Source organism: Petaurus breviceps, unplaced genomic scaffold, assembly GCF_028583685.1.
Source record: "Petaurus breviceps papuanus isolate PSGF00001 unplaced genomic scaffold, PetGlider_PUasm1.0 689, whole genome shotgun sequence".
In the NCBI taxonomy this organism is placed as follows: domain Eukaryota; kingdom Metazoa; phylum Chordata; class Mammalia; order Diprotodontia; family Petauridae; genus Petaurus; species Petaurus breviceps.
In genome coordinates, this window is record NW_027186458.1 from 8,667,006 (window position 1) to 8,689,375 (window position 22,370).

The 22,370-nt window shown below is 51.4% G+C and overlaps 1 protein-coding gene across 1 annotated transcript; it reads left to right on the top strand.

Moving 5' to 3' along the window:
• Positions 1–3,317: 3,317 nt before the first annotated feature.
• PPP2CB (protein phosphatase 2 catalytic subunit beta) lies at positions 3,318–19,017 on the top strand. The gene is made up of 6 exons (XM_069104939.1): positions 3,318–3,551; positions 12,254–12,427; positions 14,019–14,108; positions 15,122–15,283; positions 16,878–16,996; positions 18,327–19,017. The coding sequence occupies exons 1-6, from the start codon at positions 3,435–3,437 to the stop codon at positions 18,397–18,399; spliced, it is 735 nt and encodes a 244-aa protein (XP_068961040.1). The 5' UTR covers positions 3,318–3,434; the 3' UTR covers positions 18,400–19,017.
• Positions 19,018–22,370: the final 3,353 nt, after the last annotated feature.

Consider the following 22,370-nt stretch of genomic DNA (forward strand, 5'->3'; position numbering starts at 1 on the left):
CTGGTGACAGAGTGTCCATCGCCACACACCCGCCCTCGTTTGGTGGGGTCCTCGCTGCCGTGCGCCCCCCCCCCCCTCTTTTCCTTTTCGGGTGTGGGGGGGGGGGCGGGCCCCCCCCCCCCCCCCCCCCCCCCCGCCCCCGATTCTTTCCCAAGGATCCTGTTGTGTTATCTTGCCCACCTACCCATCTTGTACGAACCACGTCTGATAAGGCTGTATAGTCATCCCTGCTGAATTTCATCTGACCAGATTCAGCCCAATTTTCCGTCTTCTCTGTGGCCTCATGATAACTTTCAGGTTGCCTCAGCTTGCCATCTTGATTCCTGCAGTCGTTGTTAAATGTTACATGGGACCGGCCAAGGTCAAGTGTCTGGGGCCCCCACTGGTAGCTTCTTGACAAGCTGCCGATGGGCCCTGATTGCATTCTAGGGATACAGAGCCAGTATGTGGTACCACCGGAACCCGGGTTTTCCTGATTCCAGGCTCAGCTTGCCCTTCAGAGGGTCACCCTGCCTAAATAGGGTTTGCAGAACACTCAATAGGCATGATTTCATTTCTTCCTCAGAACCAAGCATTGTGGAAAGTCAGCAGTGCTCGACTGATTAGCTGCAGGGTCCGGGGAGGCAGGCAGGCAGGCAGAGAGCCGGCTGTAGCTGGCTGAGACTCCATGGAAATAGTGTTTCTGATGTCGTTTGTTTTGGGTGTCGCTGTGTCTGCCCAAGAACTCCCCTCCTCCATGAGCCCTCCCTTGTGACAAGAAAATCAATTGAGTGAAACAAAAGGTTACTGCCAGTGCCTGCAGCCTTCTGTACCTGGAGCTCCCCACCTCCCCGGCTGCCTGCAGGCGCATCTGTCTCCTTTCTGTTCCTTTAGCAAGCATGTATGAAGTACCTGCTGAGAGCAAGGCACAGGGTGGGAGAGACAAACAGCCTAGAGGAGCTTTTGCTCATGACGTACACCCAGATCACCGCGTGTCAATATACAGTCATTTCTGAGCGAGAACGCAGATAAGCAGGGGAACCAAGAAAGGCCCAGTGCCAGGGGCTGGAGCTGGCAGAGTCGGCCAGCCTCTTGGTTTCTCTGCAGCCCAGATTGGGCCTTGCATTAGATCTGAATCCTGATCTCTGTCTGGGTGGGTTTTATTTACATTGTGTTCTCTGGGTAAACTTCCTTCAGCATCTTAAGATTACATTTTAAAAGAAAAAGAAGGAATGTTTGCCTTCCCTGGCAGTATTCCCCTGTGCAGCTTTCCTGAATGTTATCGAGATCATGTGATAGTTACATTGGCAGATTTCCTGACTTCAGGGAAATAGAGAAATACATTTTAATTTCTCCAGGGCATATGGTTTTATTTTTGGCTTTTAAATGACCTGGGTTGACTTAGACTGAAATAGAAATGCAAATGTATAGAGTTTCTTATTTGACAATTTTGTGTTTGAAACCATATCTCAAAGTGAGTAAAAATAAGTTGCCAACAAGTAGATGTTTTTATGAACTTGTGTGAGTTTTATAAAAGAAAACCTCAGATCTATACACTCTGAGAGGTCATCTCGTCCTGATGGTTCTTAATCTGGGGACCTGAGAATTTTTTTTAAGATTTTGATAGCTAAATTTCAATTGCATTTCTTTCTTTTGTAATCCTATGTATTTTATTTTCTGCTCTTAAACATTCTGAGAAGAGACCCATGGGCTTCATAACATTGCCAGAGCAGTCCATGACACAGAAAACCTGGCTAAAAAACCCCTGATCTAATCCAAGCTCCTCATTTTTCAGACAGGGCAGGGAAGTACCTCTGTTCAGTGACTTGTTGAGGATTTGGGGGGTCGTAGGTGACCGAGCTGGGATTCGAACCCAGGTCCTCTCATTCCAAATACAGTCCATGACCTTTCCATTAAAGAAGGCAGGGAATGAATTTTTCTTGAGACCTGAGAGCATATTATGCCTTTACCCAGAGTTATTTAAACAGTTTTGGATAGAAGTCTGTTTCATCAATGTGTGCTCAAGCATTTCAGTCATGTCTGACTCTCCGTGACCCTACTTGGGGTTTTCTTAGCAAAGATCCTGGAGGGGTTTGCCATTCTCTTCTCCAGATCATTTTACAGATGAGGAGATGGAGGCAAGCTGGGTTAGGTGACTTGTGTCTTACAGATTCCTGGCCCAGCAGTCTGCATTGTGGCACCACCTAGCCATCCAGTACATAAAAAAATAAGCATTAAGTAAAACTGTACTTTAAAAATAAACAGGGGGTGGCTAGCTGGCCCAGTGAGGGGAGCACCAGCTCTGGAGTCTGGAGGACCTGAGTTCAAATCCAGCCTCAGACAGGTAACACAAAAAAACTAGCCATGTGACCTTAGGCAAGTCACTTAACCCCAATTGCCCTACCTTCCCCTTTCTAAATAAATAAATGAAAATTGACAGTTACCACATGTGTGTCATTAATAAAAAAAGACCTTATTGAATCTTGTTTCCTTTTTTAAATAACTCGGCAACATTGTCATGAACATTTAGTACTGCAGAATGCGATAGACATTTTGGCCTATGACCAATGTGAACATTTTTTACTTGACTGTATATTTGTTGCGTTTTCTTTTTTTTCGGGGGGGGGGAGGGAAGAACGTAAATACTTGTTCATTTTTTTAAACATGGTTCTGCTGTGTTCTGTCTGCTCGGGGCCTTTTGAGTTGGGGTTTCCTTCTCGACTGCTCCTTCCAGCCACTTTTCCCAGTGAGATTGTGAGGGTGACTTCAGATGTGGGGACTTGGCTTCCAGTCCCTGTTCTGCTACTTACTTTGGGCGAATTAACCTCCCTCACCCACCTCAGATCCTTTCTTTTTTAAAGTAGGAGTTGGACAAACCCTCTTTCCAAATTGAGGCCTGCCAGCAGCTATCTCCCCCCCACTCCCCACTTCCTTTTGCCCCTTGTTGGTCTTGGCCTTTTGTTATGGAAGGCTTAGCCAGAACCTTGTGGGCTTTAATGGGGGGGGGGGTGTTGCTGACTTTGATCTTGACTTTGAATTTGTAAAAGGTTACAAAAATTCATTGCATAAAGATGAAAGACCAGTTCTGTGGTCTTTGGAATAGAGAGGTGGCAGGTGGCTGCTTTGTAGAAATAGAATTGGAATGTAGGGTCTTGGGCGGGGGGATTAGCCAGCATTTACTAAGTGCTTACTGTACAGTCTGTTCCCTACTCTGCTCTACCTTCCCTCCTGCACCCTGGTCAGGCCTTTGGAGAATCCCCAGATTGCCATTCGATGGGAAAGGTCCAGGCCCGGACCATGAGCTTGCCCCTTCTTGCTCTGCAGGATTTTCTGTTGGGTGACGCTTTGCATTTTTCTGACAGGCTAAGGAAATCCTCACAAAAGAATCCAACGTACAGGAGGTGCGCTGTCCCGTCACTGTCTGCGGCGATGTCCACGGCCAGTTCCACGATCTGATGGAGCTCTTCAGAATTGGCGGAAAGTCGCCAGACACTAACTATCTTTTTATGGGCGACTATGTGGACAGAGGCTATTACTCGGTAGAGACTGTGACTCTTCTCGTATCACTAAAGGTACAGTATTTTGAATTTTTTTTTTTAACTAATGAAAAAGCATTGCGTTTTTTCTCTTATTTTAATTGAATGTTAAGTTGAGGAAAATGTTGAGAGTTTATTGTTGTATCCAGGATGGTCAGGCAGACCTGACTCCTTGGTGGTATTTTGACCTGTTCCTTTTATTCAATCCCAGCCTTCAGTCTGTCACCAGGTTTTTCTCTGCGTTTTTGGAAGTGTCTCCCCCATCTGTCCCTTTGCACTCCCACTGTGCCAGCAGTGCCCAGGTTCTCCCGACAGCCCCTGAATTGCTGCTGGTGCCCTGCTGAATTTCTCTGCTCCTCGATTACCTCCCATCTCGGATCCCTCTTTCCCTCCAGCTGCAGGTTGTCATGTCCCTCTCTAGCTTAGAAATCTTCAGTGATTTCTAGCTCCAGAGAGGAATCCAAACCTGATTGTCCTGGTGTTTGGGGAGAAGCATCCAATGAGGAGCCATAGAGCCTGGGTTCAAACTCTGTCCCTCTGCTTATTCTCTATGTGACCTTGGGCAAGACACCAGCCCTCTCTGGGTTTCACTCTCATCCTCCTTGTTTGAGCTCAGTTATTTTTGAGGTCTTTTCAGGCGTAAAGCTTGGGGCCTTTGTCCTGTCCTTCAAGGCCTTCTATAGATTGTCCTGAACTTCTCTTTTCACCCTGGTCTTCATTCCTGCCCACTCCTTGTCCCTCTGCTCATCCCCCCCTCCAGGCCTTTGTTCTGGCTGTTGCCCTCTGGACTGCTTGCCGTCCTCCACCGACTCTTCAGATCCATTCAGTCTTGCAGGATGGAGCTAGGCCCAGTGTTTGTGGGCCCTAAATAAGATGTGGAAACTGCCTCTTTCTCACCATCTCCAACAAATATGAGCAATGGCCCCTCCAGAAAAGTAGTTTATTTTGTTAATAGGCTAGAGCACGGAGTACAAAGACAGTGTGGCCTTACACACAGGGACGATGAGAACTTGAGCCGCAATCCTAACACAATTTCCCAGTCATTTATTGGGGGCATCAGCATGTGTGTGTTTGTGGGATCTTATCTCATTACCTGAATACACTCAATTCAACAAATATTTATTAAGCAATTAACTAACTACAGTGGAATCATTGTTTGGCTCCCTGTGAGACAGAAAGAATTTTTTTTTTTGCAAGGGGGAAGGCAGGGCAGTTGGGGTTAAGTGACTCGCCCAAGGTCACACGGTTAGTAAATGTTAAGTGCCTGAGGCCAGATTTGAACTCTGGTGCTCCCCTCGCTGTACCACCTACCCTCCCCCAAAAGAATTTAAATACTACAAGTGATTGGACTTCTCTTGCTGTTCAGTAAGTGTGTATGAGCAGGAGATGGGAGGCAAGAACCTCCCTCATTTTAATTCCCAGAAATGGGAAGGGGAGAAGCTCCTTTATTAAGGGCAGGCACTGCGCTAAGCTCTTTACAAATATTCTCTCAGTTGATCCACCCAACAACCCTGCGAGGTAGGTGCTGCTATTATGATCCCCTTTTTACAGTTGAGGAAACTGAGGCAGGCAGGGTCACCTAGCCAGTAAGTGTCTGAGGCTGGGTTTGAACTTGGGGCTTGCTGAATGTAGGCCCAGCAGGTGTTTTCTCATGTGAGGATCCCCCTCCCAGGAGCATCTGGTCACATCTCGTCGTGTCAAACTGAAGGTGACTGTAGAATTTCCTCTTTTTCTTCTCTTTCTTCTTGGAAGAAATGAGGTGCCCTGTGCGTCAGAGGCCCCTTAGTGAATCTGCAGGCTGGAGCCAGGCTCTGTGGCTTTCCAGAGACTTGTCCTGGCACTCTCTCCCACTCTCCTTTCCATCTCTGTCTCGATCTCTCTCCTCCCTCCCTCCAGAGCTGCCTCTAACTCATGTTTATAGTAACTGTGAGAGAAAGGATGGGGAAATTGTGCAGCATTCTCAGTTTGGGTCTTATATTCAGCAAAAGCCGAACGAGAGCGTCCTGACAGTCACAGTTCGAAGATAGCCCTGTGTGGGCTTCATGTTCACAGAGACTCAGGAATCCTTTGGGAACATCTGGCGGCTCCTCTCAGAGCCCTAGGCCCATCCTTCCGCCCCTCTGGCCCTTGGGAGGCCTCAGATGGGGTGAGGGTCTGCCTGCCCTTGGGGCCCCTCACTCTGGAGGCTGCAGCTCTGTCCTTGGCAGGACACGACCCGCAATGGCTCCTCACAAAGAGGTGGATCAGGGTGTTTTACTTTAGGAAAGCAGACTCTGAGAACAGCAAGTAACGCTCCCCCACCCCCACCTTGGTTGTCAGCGTATAAACCAAGTGGGGATGAGGTCGAGGCCTTGTCCTAGCGTGTGCTCTAGACGTGGGCCTCGTGGTGCCTGGGAGGGGCATTGGACACTCCGACAGGGCTTTTTCTCTACTGGTCGGCAGCCAGTGGCTCGGCTGACCCTTTTTGCTGTAGCAACTCTGAAATGGCCGTTGTGAGTTTTACCCCGAGGGCTCCAGGAGACCTCTGCCTTTGGCCTGGAATAACTCTTCCAAGGAGGGCGCCTCCTCTTCCTTGTCCAGCCCAGCAAAGCTTATCATGTTCCCCTGTAACAGATCATTGGGAAGACACAAAGTAAAACTGGCTACGATCGGGGCGCTGCCCGGTGGGCTCCTCGCCTCGCTCACAGGGCCTGGGTCGGCCCTCTGTACTGTAACACCAAGGAAAGGCAACTTCCCAAGGTTCAGAATACCAGCATAGGGGCTCTCCATTTTATTCAGTGACCAAGCACAGAGAAGATCAAAACATGACATCATTCCAAATACAGCATTTACTAAGTGTGATTAAATAATCTCCAAGCACTACCCCACCCCAGGACCTTCCAATCATTCAATCAGTTACAAAGTCCCTGGTCTAAATACTTCTCCACCCCTAGGCTATACCTTTATTTGTCAATCCCAGAGCACAAAAAGGTCAAAAGTTCCCCACCCCTGGAACTCAATTGAATCTACCCCAGAGTTACATCAAGTTTAAGCACAGCACTTAATACCCAAATGGAGGTTTTTTTCTTCATCTTGACAAGAGGCAAGTTCTCAGCAATCTTAATTCCTGGGGAGACAAGGCTTAGCAAGGCCACAAGATACATTGCCAGTCTCTTCATTAATTCATCCTCTGTCTGCAGAACAGTCCTAGAACCCCTGAAAACGTTAGCAAAACCCTCTCCCAGGATTTCTGTAAACATACAACAAGAAAATCCTTCTTCAGGGCTTCTGAACCAACAGAAAGGTTCCCAGACCCCTGCAACAACAGCACTGTCCTTCACCAGTGGACAGTATTCATTCTGTCTGCAGGACAGTCTCAGGGCTTCTTAACCAAAAGCCAGGTTCCAGGACTTCTTCAACAACAGGACAGTCTTTCACCAGTGGACAAATCTGGCAAAACAACATCAAAACAGACAGACAAAGTACCAGCAAAGCAGCCATGTCTCCTCAGTCCTTGGCAGCTCAGGGGGCAGGTCTCAAAAGTCCAGGGCAATTCAAAGCGGCCACTAGCAATTCTCTTAGTCTCTCTCTCTCTCCACGAGGTGCTGCTTCCAAAAAAAAGTTCTTCTGCCTCTCTCTTGTCTCTCCAAATCTACGTCACCAGCTCCTCCCAGTTCAGGACTTTCTTTTCACATCAACAAGTCCATCCCACAGGTGGGATTAACAAGCTCTGGGTTTTAACACAATCAATTTGAAAACCAAGCGCAACACAGGGGAATCTCCGCATTCCATTACTATCACACCCTCCAAGTGGGCCAAGGACAGCCTCCAGACTGGCTCTGCTTTCTCTCTGCATCCGCTCATCATTTCCTTGGGGCACACTAACCCTGACTCCTTGTACTTGCCCGTTCCATCACACTGCCTGCAGCCCATGGAGGCCGTGAGCTTTTCCTCTCTGACTCCATCTTTCCTGCCCCTATGTATTGTTTGTGTTCATTCAGCTGATGGCTGTGTCATGTGCACACACGCAGCCCCTGGGCCAGGTGGCGGCCCCTTCCTTGCAAGGCTCCCATGGCCGGGCTTGAATGCCAGTGTCTGCCTCATCACCTTGCTTTGGTCCAGGGTAATCAGAGGCCGGAGTGTCTGATTTCCAGGCACAGCCTCCCTTTTTGCTGCCCAAGTCATTGTTCTGATCTGACTTCTTGCTTAAGAACCTGTGACTTCCCAGGCTTTGTCATCTTCCTCTCTTTTAGCTCCTCAGATATGACAGCTACAACTGCCCGTTCTGGGCAGTCAATTTTAAAATCAGCCCCATGATTCAGAATGGATCACGCGGGCAAGCAAAAATCCTCCCCACAAAAAATGAACTGTTTATTGCCTTTGCCTCAAATCCTTTTGTAGCAGCAGGCACCCCGGCATACCAGGGTGGCTGCCAACACAGGTTCTTAGATGTGCTTTTCTAAATAAAGTAAAACAGTTCAAAACAGGTTAACAATCTTACTTGAAGCAATCAAACGTACATCATTTACCCAGTTCAGGGGGAAAAGTCAGCACCCTGAACTTCAGAGAATACAAGAGAAGTTACCAGCAGACAGGCCTCCAGCTGTCTGACCGTGACATCCATACCTAGTCAGTTACCCGCACCAACATCTGGGCTTTCACAGCGGGGGCGAGGGGGGGCGCGCTCAGTGGCTGCCCAGAGTCTTGTCTGGTCACATCACACAGCTCTTCTCAAAGTGAGCCCCAAAGCAAAACCTCCTCTCACAGGTATATATAGCCTTCTCCTGGGTCAGAGAATGGCCCGGCCCTCTTGACCCACTGCCCAATCACACAGCATCAAGGTGTGGGCATTCCTGAAAACCAAGCCTCCTGCCACACTCAGCCTATTAGGGGGCAGAGTCTATTTTCAAATAAAAGAAGGTTCTCAGAGTCACTTAAGCCTATCAAAGGGCCTAGGGGCAGGGAAAAGCTTAGATTCCCATCCCCATAACACCTTTCTAAAGGAAGGGTCTTCTTCCAAGACCCTTCCTTCCTTGCTTTTTTTTCTTTTTTTCCAATTACACATAAAGACAATTTTTAACATTCATTTAAAAATTTTTTGAGTTCTCAATTTTCTCCCTCCTTGCCCTTTCTGCTTTCTAAAAAGATAAGTTTAAATAGTGTACATATGTGCAATCATGTAAAACATATTCAGGAGCTCTCTCTCTAATGGGAAAACCCACCTGCTCATGGGGGAGCTTTCAGCTGCAGGTCAGCTCCACTCAGATAATTGGGGAAGTCACCTTTACAGAAACAAACAAAAACAGAAGTCTGTCTCTTTACAAGCCGCCCCCAGTATCTCTTCTTCTCACTGAGCCCATCTCACACCACAAGAGAGAGCTGTGGCTGCTGGCCGTCCAGGGGGCCAGGCCAGCGGAGGTTTCTTCTCCTGGAGGGAGGAACCGCCAGTGGGGTCATGGAGCTCCAGGTCAGGAGCCCAAGGGACCTGAGAGTCCAGCCAATCCTCAGAAGAGGAGAGGAATGCCCGGCCAGGGCCAGGGACTAGCCCGAGGTCACACAGGCCATAAGCCTAAGAGCTAGGACTGGAACTCGTAGCCTCCAGCAGCAGAGCCATCATGCCATGCTGCCCCCACCTGCGCTCAGACCCTTCTCTCATGCTGGAGGTGCTTCTGACTTTTCATTCAGTCAGCTAGTTCATTAGTTCATAGACATATATGAAGTGCCTACTGTGCACCAAGCCCTGTGCTAAGTGCAAAGATAGCCTTTGCCCTCTGTGAACTTAGCAGCTGGCTTGGTGCACAGTAGGCCTTTCACATATGTCTGGGGAGTAGGGGGCTGGCTGATTGAGTGAAAGGGCCGAACATGCTGCCGAGCGAGAGAAGCTTGAGTAGGGGAGGCTGGTTGTACAGGAAGGCCCACACCTTTTGTTACTTTGTACTTAGGGGGTCATGAGGGTTGTGATGCCCTCTGACCCTGAAGAAGGGTGTAAGTACTCTGAAGTTACAGGAAGAGTATTTGAGTGATATGGCCAGATGAGACTCTGGGTGGCCATTAAGGAGCCCCCTGGCTTGGAAAGCTCAGACGGTGCTTCTCCCTCTGGTCACTGTATAGGTATGTAATGGTCAGACAGCTAGAAACCCTGTCTATTGGTTTGTTGAATTGTGTTATTTTCTCCATATTTTTTGTCTGCTTGTAATTTCTGTTTGCATTTCCTGAAGTTCAGGGTGCTGGCTTTTTCCCCTGAACTAAGTGAAAGATTGATATGTGAGTGTCTGTGTGTATATGTTTAATTAAAGATGTTGACTCCTTTCATTTAGTAAAGCAGATGAAAGAACCACTTGCTGATACAGGGAGACAGCATAGACACAAATCTGTACAATGAGCCATGTATAGCGCACCTCTGGTTAGAGGAAGTGATCTGGCCGGGGCTCCAACAGAGCAGACAGAGGCAGCCATCAAAGAGGGGGGAGGAGAGCCAGGAGAGAGATGGGAGGATCCAGGCGGAGTATTTCACAGTGGCCAAGGCCAGGCAGAATGAGCACGGAGAAAAGGTCACTGGATTTGACAGCTTTGGAGAGAGTGGAGACATGGCTTATAGAAAGGCCTTTTGAGGAGGTTAGTGACAAAGGGCAGAAGAGAGAGAAGGACGGTAGTTAGTGGAGATGGAACGGTCAGCTGGGGGTGTTTTCAGCATCAGAGAGACAAGGAGCCAATAGATAGGGAGAGATTGGAAATAAGTGAGGGGGATGTGGCACAGGGTCACTTGGACACGTAGAGGGCTTGGCCTTGGCAAGAAGGCCCCCTGTTTGTGAGAGAAGGTGAAATGTGGGCCCGCCACAGGCAGCATTGCTCCTCTCTGGGACTGTGTGTGCCTGAACCTAGAAGTTCCTATACAGCAAGCAGTGTAGGGGATGAAGAGGGTCAGGCCTACTGCTCAGGAACCCTGCACCGAGGCCCCCTGTTCAGTGGAGTTCTTGGAAGAACCGTTTAGGATTGTTTGCCGCTGTTGGGGACCTCGCTCCCTGGGCTGGATCTGTACCCACCGTCATGGACACACACAAAGTTTTTAAATCCGGTTCCTGGGGCACCTCTTCATGGTGTCCTGGACAGCCTGGGCTGTGGTCGTTGACTTCAGAAGTCAGAGGGATTGGTGCTGGAGGCCGGGCACCCCGGGAGAGCTCAGGCTGTGGAGGCCTCAGTGTCCCACGCGAGGGTGACGAGGCAAGGCCACCCCACCTGCCTCCAGAAGAGGCTAGCCCTCGAGAGTAGCCATTGTGCTGTCTTGTGGTTCTTGTGCCCCTAGCACTTAGCTTGTGGTATGAGCTTAATACATGCTCAGTCCACGGGTGTGTCTGTCCATTAGTCAGGCACCAGGAGTGGGCTTCACTCTGAGTTTGAGCTCCCGCGTTGGGAGGCGTCTTGGTCATCTTAGAAGCAGTTGAAGGAGTAGAGGGGCTGGAGGTGCAGAAGAGGAGACGGGGAGGTCACACGGAGGTGAAAGAGAACCAGGAGCAGCCCATTGTCACAGAAGCCACGGAGCAACTTGGCAGAAGGACACCACCCACGGTCGTCGGTCAGACTCCTTGGGCTAGGGGCCGGGAAGAAAGGCATTGGGTTTGGCCAGAAGGAGCCGGGGGCACCTGGAGAATCCAGAGCTGTTTCCTCGGAGGCTGGGGACCCAAAGAAGATTGCGGTTTGAATGACGGGCGATGGAGAAGAGGCAGCCAGTCAGGGCTGCGCTTTGTAGAAATGCGACTGTGGCAGCATCCAGGGAAGTTGTGTTCCCCTGGGGTGGTGGTGAGTGAGCGTGATGGCAAGCTGAGGGGCCACAGAAGTCACTAGTGCTGGGGTCAGGAGGGTCAGCAGTAGACAGAGAGGCCAGAGGGAAGGCTTGCCCGATAGAGAGGGGTAGGAAACCAGGCTGGGCAGGAGAGGAGGTGCTGTCAGCCTGCCAGCGGTGTCTGCCAGGTTGTCGCTGTTGTTTAACTTGTCTTCTTTGGGCGGGGGGGGTTTGATTGGAAAATGGCAGCAGTTTGTAAAGCACCAGTTAGGGCTTGCTTAGGCAGAGATTTAGCACCGGCACCAAGAAGGGGAGTGAATCCACAGGCCAGGATACAAAGCTGGTGGCAGCTGTGAGGGCCCTGCCATGATCTCCAGCCGAGGGGCGGCCAGGTGCCTATCACTCTCACCAGGGCTGGCTGGTGCTGTTTGTGTTTGGTTTGGTTTTTAAATGGGTCATAGATCTGACCTGCCTTTTGTGTTTCTCTTCATTCACCCATGGTTCACTAAATGGTCAAGTGTTTCCCAGGTAGGAGTATTTCTCATAAAAAGCAGATAAAAGTCACGATGCCCATCAATAGGTTTTCCATTGATACCAATCGGTCCTCTGGTTATAACTTTTCAGCAAGTATTCGAGAGCCCACTGTCTGCTCAGTTCTTGTTGGGGGAGCAGGAAAGAGAAGTTAAGGCAAGGTGGGACTTCAAATGTAAAGATCAGAAACTGGGACCTTGATCCTTTTGGGTTTGGGGGCAAAATGAGCCAAGTGACATCTTAGAAAGGTGGAGGAGGCCAGTGGCCTGGTGAGGCAGCACTGTGGGCATTGAACAGCAGGGCAGTACGGCTGCTTTGTGAAGGGAACACACGAACCCAAGAGCCATTGGGAAGCCCGAGGTAGAATGCGTGCGTGTGGGACACGAGAGCTTTTCTTGTTTGTGCCATGGACAGAAGTGGAGGTCAGTCTGTTGGCTCCCTTTTCCAGGTGCGCTATCCCGAGCGGATCACGATACTCAGGGGCAACCACGAGAGCCGGCAGATCACACAGGTGTACGGCTTCTATGACGAGTGCCTGAGGAAGTACGGCAATGCCAACGTGTGGAAATACTTCACTGATCTCTTTGACTATCTCCCGCTCACAGCTCTCGTGGACGGACAGGTAGGTACCTGCGGCAAGGAAGGCAGCCTCTGCGTTCTGTCATTCTGCAGAGTTGGCCTCTGAAACAGTGAGGGAGGGCCTCAGCATTCCTGTGGGGCCTGCTATGGGCCACATGCTTACAGAGCAGCCTTACAGCAATCCCGAGGTTAGCAGATGCTATTATCCCCACTTTGCAGATAAGAAACTTGGGCCTAGAGGAGTTAAGTGACTTGTACAGGGTCACTCAGCTAGGAAGTATCTGAGGCTAGATTTGAACTCAGGTCCTCCTGACTCAAGAAGTATTAAAAGCAGATATTCTTCACCTTCATAATAATCGCTGTCACTTGGAGGGGATGAAGGACCAAATCTGGGACTTGATTGGTTCAGGGAGCTCTTGGGCAAGGGGGCTTGGCCACCTGCCTGGGGCTCTGAGAGGTAAAAGTGACCTGCTTAGGGTCATTGGCGGCTCTTGCACCCGGGTCTGTCCTGGTCCCGAGGTCAGCCCTCTGTGTACCGCTCTTGGCCCCCTCTCTCCTGGCACGTTTACCGGCTGGACGCTGGCAAGGTGCTCTGCGTGTGTCATCGGCCTTGGCCCTTGGGCCAGTCCTGTGAATGAGGAAGGTCAGGAAGCTGAAGCTTGTGGTTTGACTGCTCAGGGTTAGCTTGTCAGGGTCAGGTGAGAAGAGGCCACCAGCAGTATGCTGTCCTCAAGCAGGCGCTTTATACGCACCTGCCATCCATGGGCAGGGCGTTGCGGTGCCATGCCAGGAGGCTACCTTCAGGCAGCGTCTGTCCCTTGGGTCAGCAAAAAGGAAGCAGCGCTGCTCACGCTGTCCCACGTGTACACAGTCTGTCCCCTGCCAGGTCCTCCACTTCTGGGAACCGGAGCCCCGAGATGGCTGGGGGAAGGAAAAGCTCATCATTTGACAGGAGGGCATGGTGGTGGGGGGCGTCTCCCCAGGGGCCGGGCCTGCTTCCTGAGGACACTGCTGGCCAGCTGTGTCTCTGGATAATTGGCAGCATTCTGGGCAGCCTGCAAAAAGCATAGCTAGAGTTCCTGCAGTAGTACCTAAAGGCTTGCTGGGTGATTCCCATAGACCAGGAGCCCTAGAAGTAAGTGCTCTGCTTCCCATTTTGCAGATGAAGTGTATTGAGGCACAGAGAGGTAAAGAGAATTCTGGGGTCACACAGCTAGGGGCTGTCCCAGACAAGATCTGAACTCAGTTCGTCCTGACTCCAGGTTCTGTATTCTTCTGTCTACTTCACCACCGGACTGCCTAATGATTGATTGTTATTAGACTTGATGTAAATGAGAATTTAAAAGTCATGATACAGGTTTACCAAAGCAAATCTATAAGAAAATTAATTATTCTAGAAAAAATAATCCATGGAATTAAATAGTTTAATTGTACTTAATTTTTAAGTTAGTTTATTTTCTTATACAATTTTGAGGGATCATACAATTTTGAATTCATTTAAAATTTTTAAAAAGTGGAAAATCATAAGGTATGCATTGTTTAAATTATTTGTGCTTTTCATCAGATTTTTGCTAAATGAGCTAAAAATAATTGTGCAACTCCCCAACCCCCTTCCCCCCTTTTTTTTTTTTAAGATATTTTGCCTCCACGGTGGCCTTTCTCCATCCATCGATACTCTGGATCATATCCGAGCCCTGGATCGTCTACAAGAAGTTCCACATGAGGTAAAGTGAGCATTTTGGAGGGTGGCCTTCCACCCATGTCAGGTACTATGCCATAAACGGAGGGGAGTTCCCTTTCCCCCGCCCCACAGCCTGTATTCCATTAGCCCCAAGGGCACTGGGCCCAGCCTATCTGAGGGGCTCTGCTGTGCCATGGGATCCCTTGGGCCCCACTCTCAAGGTCATCAGGGCAGCGTTCTTTGTCGTTCTTGGCCTTCACTGGCATCTTGGGCTTTGGCCCAGACAGAATCTCTAAAAGGGATTGAACTCAACAGGCCAGAGGCAGAGAGCCAAGGTCTGAGCAAATGACGTCGTCTGTGTTTAGGAACAGAATCCTGTTAAGTTGTTTTCTGTGTGCGTGAGGGATTTGGCTGGAGGAATGGTCTCAGATCGAGTCAGAAAGCTTGTGGTTACTTTCAGAGTAATCATGCATTCACACAGACCACGAGGGAGGGTAGTAACAGCTCTGCATCTCAGAGACCCTTAAGAAGGGGACGTGGACTGTGAAGACCCAAAGGCAGGTGGCTCCTCCCGCTTCTACCATCATCTGGCATTAACTGCTGGTGGAGGCTCATAGTCAGTGGCTCTTGGCTGCCCGGATTGGTCATGAGGGGGTCGCTTTGGGGGAGAGGGGAGTCCTTGGGAATTGACAGACGTGTTAAAAAAGGAACAGAAAAGTTGACACGAGAACAGGTTAGAAATAGAATAAAGTTTTGATTTGGGAGAGAAGGATTGTAGCTGAGCCCTACAGCTCCCAAGAAGGGGCTGAGTGCTCCCCACCATCTCCCATCCGGACCCCCAGCATGCCCCAGGATAACTGCAGAGGGACTTGGGACACTCAGTGAGTGTTTCTGCTTTACTCCATGTCAGCAGAAACCTTCTGGGGAAGGGTTCCGATTGAGGGAGATTGCGTTCCTAGCCCTCCCTTTCAGTGCTGTGCTTCTCCCTCCTTCCTGGCACCTGTGTCCCACGTGCCACATCACTGAGAGGGCGGCATGGTTGTTTTTCCTCGGCAGGGCCCGATGTGTGACCTGCTGTGGTCCGATCCTGACGATCGTGGTGGCTGGGGCATTTCTCCACGAGGGGCTGGCTATACGTTTGGACAGGACATTTCGGAAACATTTAACCACGCCAATGGCCTCACTCTGGTTTCCCGGGCACACCAGCTCGTGATGGAGGTATGCAGCTTTGTGCACAGATGCTTGCACGCTCTCTGGTGCCAGGGTAAAGCCTGTGTTAGCTGCTCTTGTGAGGATTACCTTGAAGGATGTGCTGCTTGAGATGCTTTATTCCCGTGTGTTTATAAGAGATTTTACGTCCGCTGTAAGTAAGAAGGAAGCAGCCCATCCTGCAGCTTCTGGGAGGAAAGTGTGTCCACTCTGTTTGCATCACACCTTTCTGAGATGGGCTGGTGTTGGGTGTGGTGATGTGGCCGCTTCCCAGCACATGCCCTGAGGAAGCTCCAGCCCTGGGCCCTGCCTGCCAGGTGGCACGGTGAGCCCCTGAGTCTTAGCCTCAGTCAGGTGGGGGCATCCTGCCAGCCCTCCCATGTGGCCCGCCCTCAGGTCTGATGGCACGTGGCACAGGGGCAAGCACGAGACAGCCTCTGTCCTCTTGTTCTGTCTTACTGGCACTGCCTTTTAGTTCACTTTTTGCTGGATTGTTTCTCAGAAATGAGATGTCCTTGATGTCTTCTCTTTTCTTCATCATTCTGGCTTTCCCTAGTAGCCCTCCCAGAAAACCAGCCCTTGTAGCAGCAGCACTTCTTACAGACAAGGAAAGAAGAGGGTGAGAATGAGCACAGCCGTCTCAGCCCTGGGCGCATGTCACCCTGGGGGTCTCCAGCCACCTCTCTCCCTTTGGGCCCCGCTGGACCCTGGTCACTCTGGGCTGTGGCTGTCCTTTCCGTGTCCGTCATGGAGTCCCTGTGCATTGTTTCCTTGGCTGTGCTGACTCCACTCTGTCCAGCCCTGTACACATCTCTGGGTTGGCTGTTTGTGCCGTGAGATACTTTACGTTTTCTTCTGTTTTCTCACTGTTGTGATCTCTCTTGCTGCTTCATGGAGCTGCTGTCTTCTCTTTGGGCCTCTCGAACTTCCAGCCTGTTTGTGCCCCTCGTGTCAAGTTCTCAGGCCCGGAGGCCTCCCTTCTCAAACCTCTGCCTGTCTCAGCATCTTGTCTTGTCCGAGGATCAGCCCCTCCGTCCTCGGGTTACTCTGTGTGAACAAGAAGCCCTGGGCTGCCCTGGCCTCCCAGTGCGGCCGGCCCACTGACCTTGGTCACCTGACGCCTCTTCTGGCGCCCATGTCCCGTTTCTCATTATTAGTTACTTGACTCAGTAGTTGGGCATTAAGTTCCATCTGTGTGCCGTCTGTTTTCTCACTGGCCCTTGTGCCAGCTCTGCTCATTCTGACTGTGGTTCTGACCTGTAGTCAGCTAGGTCAGACTGACTTCGCCATGCACAGCAAGGCTGTTCTTGGATGGTAAGATGCAGGTGTTTCCATTTGTCACAGATGAGGTAAATAGGCTCTTTCCAGGAAGCTGCCTGCTGTGTTGTGTCCGTAGATCTCTCCTCAAGGGCTCATGCAGGTGAATCTGGTTTGCCATCAGCTTTAAAGAATGTGTGGGTCTTCACACTTTGAAATGGTGCTGCCTCATGTAGCGCTTGGCGGTGAGCCTGCTGCCTTCCTCCCTTTTCCCCTTTATGTTATTCATGTTCAGCCTTAAAAATAAAGCAGGACAGTAACTCAGGCTGCTTTTTAACTATTCCAGGGGTACAACTGGTGTCACGATCGGAACGTGGTGACCATTTTCAGCGCACCCAATTACTGCTACCGTTGTGGGAACCAGGCTGCTATCATGGAACTGGATGACACTTTAAAATATTCCTTGTGAGTATTGCATGGTTCAGGCGGAGACAGTAGAGCAAAAGTTCATGTTGTCACGTTTCTCTCATATATGAAAGGAAAAGCAGGAAGGGAAAATAAATTTTAATGAACATTTATTGAATTGATGCAATTGAATATATTTTTTGGCTGATGTGATTGCTTTGAAAGATCCAAGAAAATAGCGGTTAGTGACCAGAGACCAAAGGCGGGCAGGCATCAACCTGATTCTCAGCAGAGGGAGGACGGACGCCACGAGCTGCCAGCCAGGGAACCTTGGCTGCTTCCTGCCAAATCCTAGGTTCCATCCTTAGAGAGGGGCTAGTGCAGGTCTGACAAGATGGAGCCATGATTTCAGAGAGCTGAGGCCAGGCCAGCCGGGCTAACCTGTGCTTGGTGAAATCTCCAACAAGCTGCAGAGTAGGGGAGGCTTGGGTCATTTACTGAACCTTACTTTAGTTTGGTTTAAAAATGCTGTGCTTTTAGTGCCTTGCGAGCTTACGAGGAGTTGACACTGTTACAGCATCCAAAAGTGCTAATACAGTCCTAGGCTCTCCATAGTAAGAAGAGGCCTCCTGGGTCACAGAGGTGAGGGTCCTGCTCTTCTCCACCTAGGGAACGGCCTCTAGCTCCTGAGCTCTGGGCATCCATGGGGGATGTGTAGGAGAGGAGACTCAGCGGGAGAAGCTCAGTCCACACACGCTGGGTGGGCCGAATAGGCCCCGGAGGGGGAAGGAGGGCAGTGGGGAGAGGTTGCAGAGGACCTGCTTTAGTCAGACTTCCTCACTATTACAGGTGTCCAGGTAAGTAAAATAAATCGCCGGAAATACTCTGAGTGGTTCCTCTGGGTGTTGGAGCTGCGGGGTGGCCCCCGAGGAGCCCCCTCCTCAGTCGTCACAGGGTGAATCAAGCCCTAGACACTCTTGTTATGTCTAAGTAGAGCCTAATGACATTGATTAAACCATTGATGAAAGGTTGCTGTTCAGAGCAAAGGGAAGGCCTCCAGCATGCCCAGATGGGACTGTGTTAGAAGGGATCTGATGAGTAAGAGGTGCTTCTTGGGTATTTAGGGATCATAAAGTGGCAAAAGCATCCTTTGGCATTCCTTCCTAGGCCACCCATCGAAGCCTGACCTGGGGACCTCTTGTTTCCTGTCGAGACCCACCGGCCTGGCTGGCCGCAGCCGAGTTGTCCCTTTTCTTTGTCATCTGTTTATAAAGAGCCGGGGGCAAGGGGGCTCGCTTGGCCCGCTGTCTTCTTTAGATGGGGTTTCTGGCTGGAAGGACCCTAGAAGGGCACATCCCTCTGACTCATTTTTTGGTTTTTCTTTGTGCAGCCTGCAGTTTGACCCTGCACCCCGTCGTGGAGAGCCCCATGTAACACGGCGTACCCCAGACTACTTCCTGTAAACAGCTTTGGGGAAAACCTGTGAAAAATGCCTGGAAGTATAGCTGGCATCTTTTTTACAAAGCGGATGAGAAGGGACGTGTCTGTGTAACAAATTGGGATCTGTGTCTGCCTCAGCGCCCCTCGTGGCCCAGACTATGCCGCCGTGTGCTCAGCACCGAGTGGGCCCACCGAGGCTGAGATCCCCCACCCCCACCTTAGCGCGATCGGCCAGTTGGCCTGCCTGCCTGCTTTTTGGAGTCCCTCTTTTCTTCTGGACTGTTCAAACGGGAAAGGTAACTCGTACCTCCATCTCCTTCTGCGCTTATTAATACGTAATTTTAGTTTTAGCGTGTTTAACTGGCATGGATTATAGAATTTGGAGTTTATTTTTAAAGGAAATGCACAAACTAACTTTGACATAACTCATCACCCTTTATTTTATTAAAATGTATGATTAACTTAACTGGAGAAAGGCGAAGATTCCCCTTGGGAGAACGTTGTCATAACATTTAGAGAGATTTCCCTTCATTTAAGCTAAATGACTGTTCTGTGTTGATCTCCCTTTTCTGTATATTTGTCACAGAAGTGCTTGCATCTTCTTGGGTGTATTGGAACAATAAACTTTGAGTTGTAAACCAGCCTGTCCTGGGTGGCCGTGGTGCCTGGGGGTCCTGGGTGCAGGGTTCTCCCCTGGCTCAGGCAGAAGCTGGGAGTGAAATCGACTCACATGGTGTGGGTGGTATGGCCGTGTTCACGTCATACAGAATACTCGCACTTCCCTTCAAAGTGAGCTTTGTCAAGTCCGTCTCAGCTTTATGAAGAGAGCCGAGTACTTACTTAGTGCTCGTGAGTCCTTCATGGAAGTGTGACTCAGATTTGAGGACTGGCTCGTGGTGCGTCAGCTTGAACCCCTGCCCACCCCAGCCAGCTCCCCTGACTCTGGCTGTCCTCCAGGGGAAGGCGCTCCCACCTCCAGCCAGGCTGTTCTCAGCCTCTCCCTCTGGGCCCCTGATTCCCATCCCACCCCGGCCCGCCTCTTCACTGTTGACTTCCCCAGCTTTGTTGTGCTCCTCTCTCTCTGCACCTTTGGCCTTTCCCTATAGCCCCAGCTTAGGCACACGGTAGCTGCTTCCTAAGTGTTGATTGGCCCACTGGCCAAGCCCTCCCTCCATCCCCGCCATAGGGACAGTGGCCCTCAGATAAGCTGAGATGTGGATTGACTCGGACAGTCAAGATTCCAGTTCTGTTACTGCCCAGTATGGCCTCCTTTGCTGCAGTTGCGCTCCCTCCGTGACTGAGCGTGGCTTGTTGTGAGTGTGCGTGATCCCTGAAATTCTTGGCATGGCGCCCAAGAACCACAACTCGGCGTGTCTGCTTAGAGCCCGGGCTCTTAATGGCTTTGTACCAGCCAGTCTGGTGAAGCCAGTGGGCCTCTTCTCCGAATGATGATTTTAGACACAGAAAAGGAAAGGCACTGAATTACAAAGCAAGCCAAAGGCTGGTGAAAGTGGCGGCCACAGAGTCATGGAGCCCCGGGTGAGGACCCCTCGTTGTTCTAACATCCATTCTTAAAAACGAGAGAGATGACTATGGTATACGAGGGAGGGGAGAGCAGCTCGACCCTGGCTTCTCTGAACCAGCCTCATTGGGGTCATCCCGACCATGCTTTCAGAGTGAGACCAGGTCCCTGTCTCACCTGTCACAAGTCACCCCCCACTGTCCCTCCCGCTTTGCAGAGAAAATGGAAGCCATCCTCTAGGACCAGCCCACGTTCTCTCTTTCTTCTGCACCCCTCACTGTGCCTTGTCTTCCTCTTGGTCTCCACGGAACATGGAGCTTCTCCCTGCCCACCCAGACCCCTCCCTGGGACCCTCTGCCCTCCCTCCCACTCTTCTCCATGGCCTTGCTTGACCACTACCCCATTTTCCCCACAGAGATGCCTCAATGCTGACCCTGCCAGCCTCTCAGACTTGTGTAAATAGCAGCCCGCCCCCGGCTGCTCTCCTCCCTCCTTGCCTCATGGTTCCCTTCTGAACCCTCTCTTCTGCCCTTGGGTGATCTCATCCGGCCAGTCTTCTGGCCTTGCCTCTCTGCCTCCGCTGCCCCCGGAACATCCCCCCAGAAGAATCCCTCTTCTTTGTCAGAGCCTTCTGACCGTGGTCCTTCGCCCCAGTATCAGATCAGGGGCTTTCCCATTCCTGCCCTCCTTTCCCTCACGCCCATCTGCCACAGTCTGGTACAGCCTGAGTGTGGAGTCAGCAGGGATCCAGGTTCAGATCCCACCTCAGACACCCACATGCCCTTGGTTACTCACTCTTCCATTCTGCCCCAGCCCAGCCTCTTCTCGGTGAAGCCCAAGGCCCTTTCCAGATGTCAGGGCACAGCCTCAGTCCATTTCCTCCCTCTCGGGCCATCTCTGCATTCCTCCTAGCTTGTCATTCCTCTCAGAAATGGTTAGGGGCTCCGATCTTGGCAGTCAAGGCCCTCTACACTCTGTCTGCAGTCTGCCTTTGCAGACTGTCCTTTTGTCCTTGTCCTGCATGTTCTGTGGCCGCGCCTTTGCTCACCACATCTCTCCCACAGACACCCTCCACCCCACCATCCCCAGCCAACTCTGCCCATCAGGAACGGCCATAGGCCGGCAGAGTGCCGTCCGTCCACGGGGTTGGGGCCCATGCCCTCCTCTTCCCAGGGAGGGGCTGACCCTTGGGGCTGTGAGCCTTACATCGTGGCGGCTTGCATCCACCTGGCAGGGGACAGAAAGGGAGCCCTGCACGCTTCTCCACGTTTTGCCAGCACCCCTCCTTTGTGTCCCTGGCGTTTGGGTTAAGGGTCTTTCTCTCCTCCCCGCCCTTTCCCCCCATGGGTTCTAGGCTCTCTGTGGGCACGGTTGTGTGTCTCCAGCCTCGCCTCTGTACACTTGGGTTGCCTTGAATCCAGTGGACCAAGGCCTTGAGTGACTGGTCTCACTTGGTTGGATCTTGTGCCTTCTAGACTGCGTGCGGATTTTCGGCGACGTCTAAGGTGGAGGTGCACGCGGGGGCGCTGCCCGCATGCGCGTCAGGCGTCCATTTTACTTGTTAAAGCCGCTCGAGTGCCACGTCCGGTTTTATGGCAGTCACCTTTTTTGGTAAATGGTGTTTTATTTGTTCCAATTCCACGTAAAGATGGTTTTCAGCTTTCCCCAGGACAGTGAGCGGGCTGACACGGGCTGCACACGTGCAGCCACGTTAGACATATTTCCACATTAGACGTGTTGCGGAAGAGAATCAGAACAGCAGAGAACAGCCACACAAAGCGAGAGTCACCTGCAGGCGGCCGCGCTGATTCTGCTGCTCCCCTCGCTCAGCGCCGTTCATAGAGTCTGTCTTTCCAGGGTTTTCTGGAGTCCGCCTGCTCCTCCTTTCTCTTCCTTTTTTTTCTTTTTTTGGAGGGGGAAGGCAGGGCAGTTGGGAACCATAGCAGGTGTAAGGCGTGTCTGAAGGCGACGTGACCTTGTGGTGGCTTGCCCAACGTGTCACATGGGCCGCACTCTCAGACCGCTGGAGGCCTCACGCACAGCTCCTGCTCTGTGGCCTCCCAGAGGAGCACCCCATGCCAGCAAAGTGGCCCCCAGGGCGTCCGAGTCCCCCAAGGGCTGCGGAGGGGAAATGGCAGCACGAAGACGGGTTCAGGAAGACGGAACCTGGGGTCACAGCACACGGTCACACCTGCTGCTGGGAAGGCCCTGGTGGTCGGGCAGAAGGTGGAGGGCTCTGTGGGGACCTAGACACAGCAGAGGTCCATCGAATGCAAGAGGGACGTGTCAGACGGCACATGGAGGGGAGGAAGATGAAGGAGACCCATTGGGAGGGCGTGGCTGGTGGGGGGATAGCCGGAGGGGCCAGGGGAAGGAGTGAGGGGGTAAGCGCGGCCATGTGTGGGACAAGCCCAAGGTCACGGGGTGGGACACGGACTGACCCAACAGGGCAGACGGGCCACAGGTGCAGAC

Bases quoted from the DNA above. Each gene is read 5' to 3' on its own strand.
- PPP2CB (XM_069104939.1), top strand. From the start codon at position 3,435: ATGGAGCTCTTCAGAATTGGCGGAAAGTCGCCAGACACTAACTATCTT. The intron at 3,552-12,253 runs GTACAGTATTTT...TCCCTTTTCCAG, and splicing joins CTCTTCTCGTATCACTAAAG to GTGCGCTATCCCGAGCGGAT. The intron at 15,284-16,877 runs GTATGCAGCTTT...TAACTATTCCAG, and splicing joins CACACCAGCTCGTGATGGAG to GGGTACAACTGGTGTCACGA.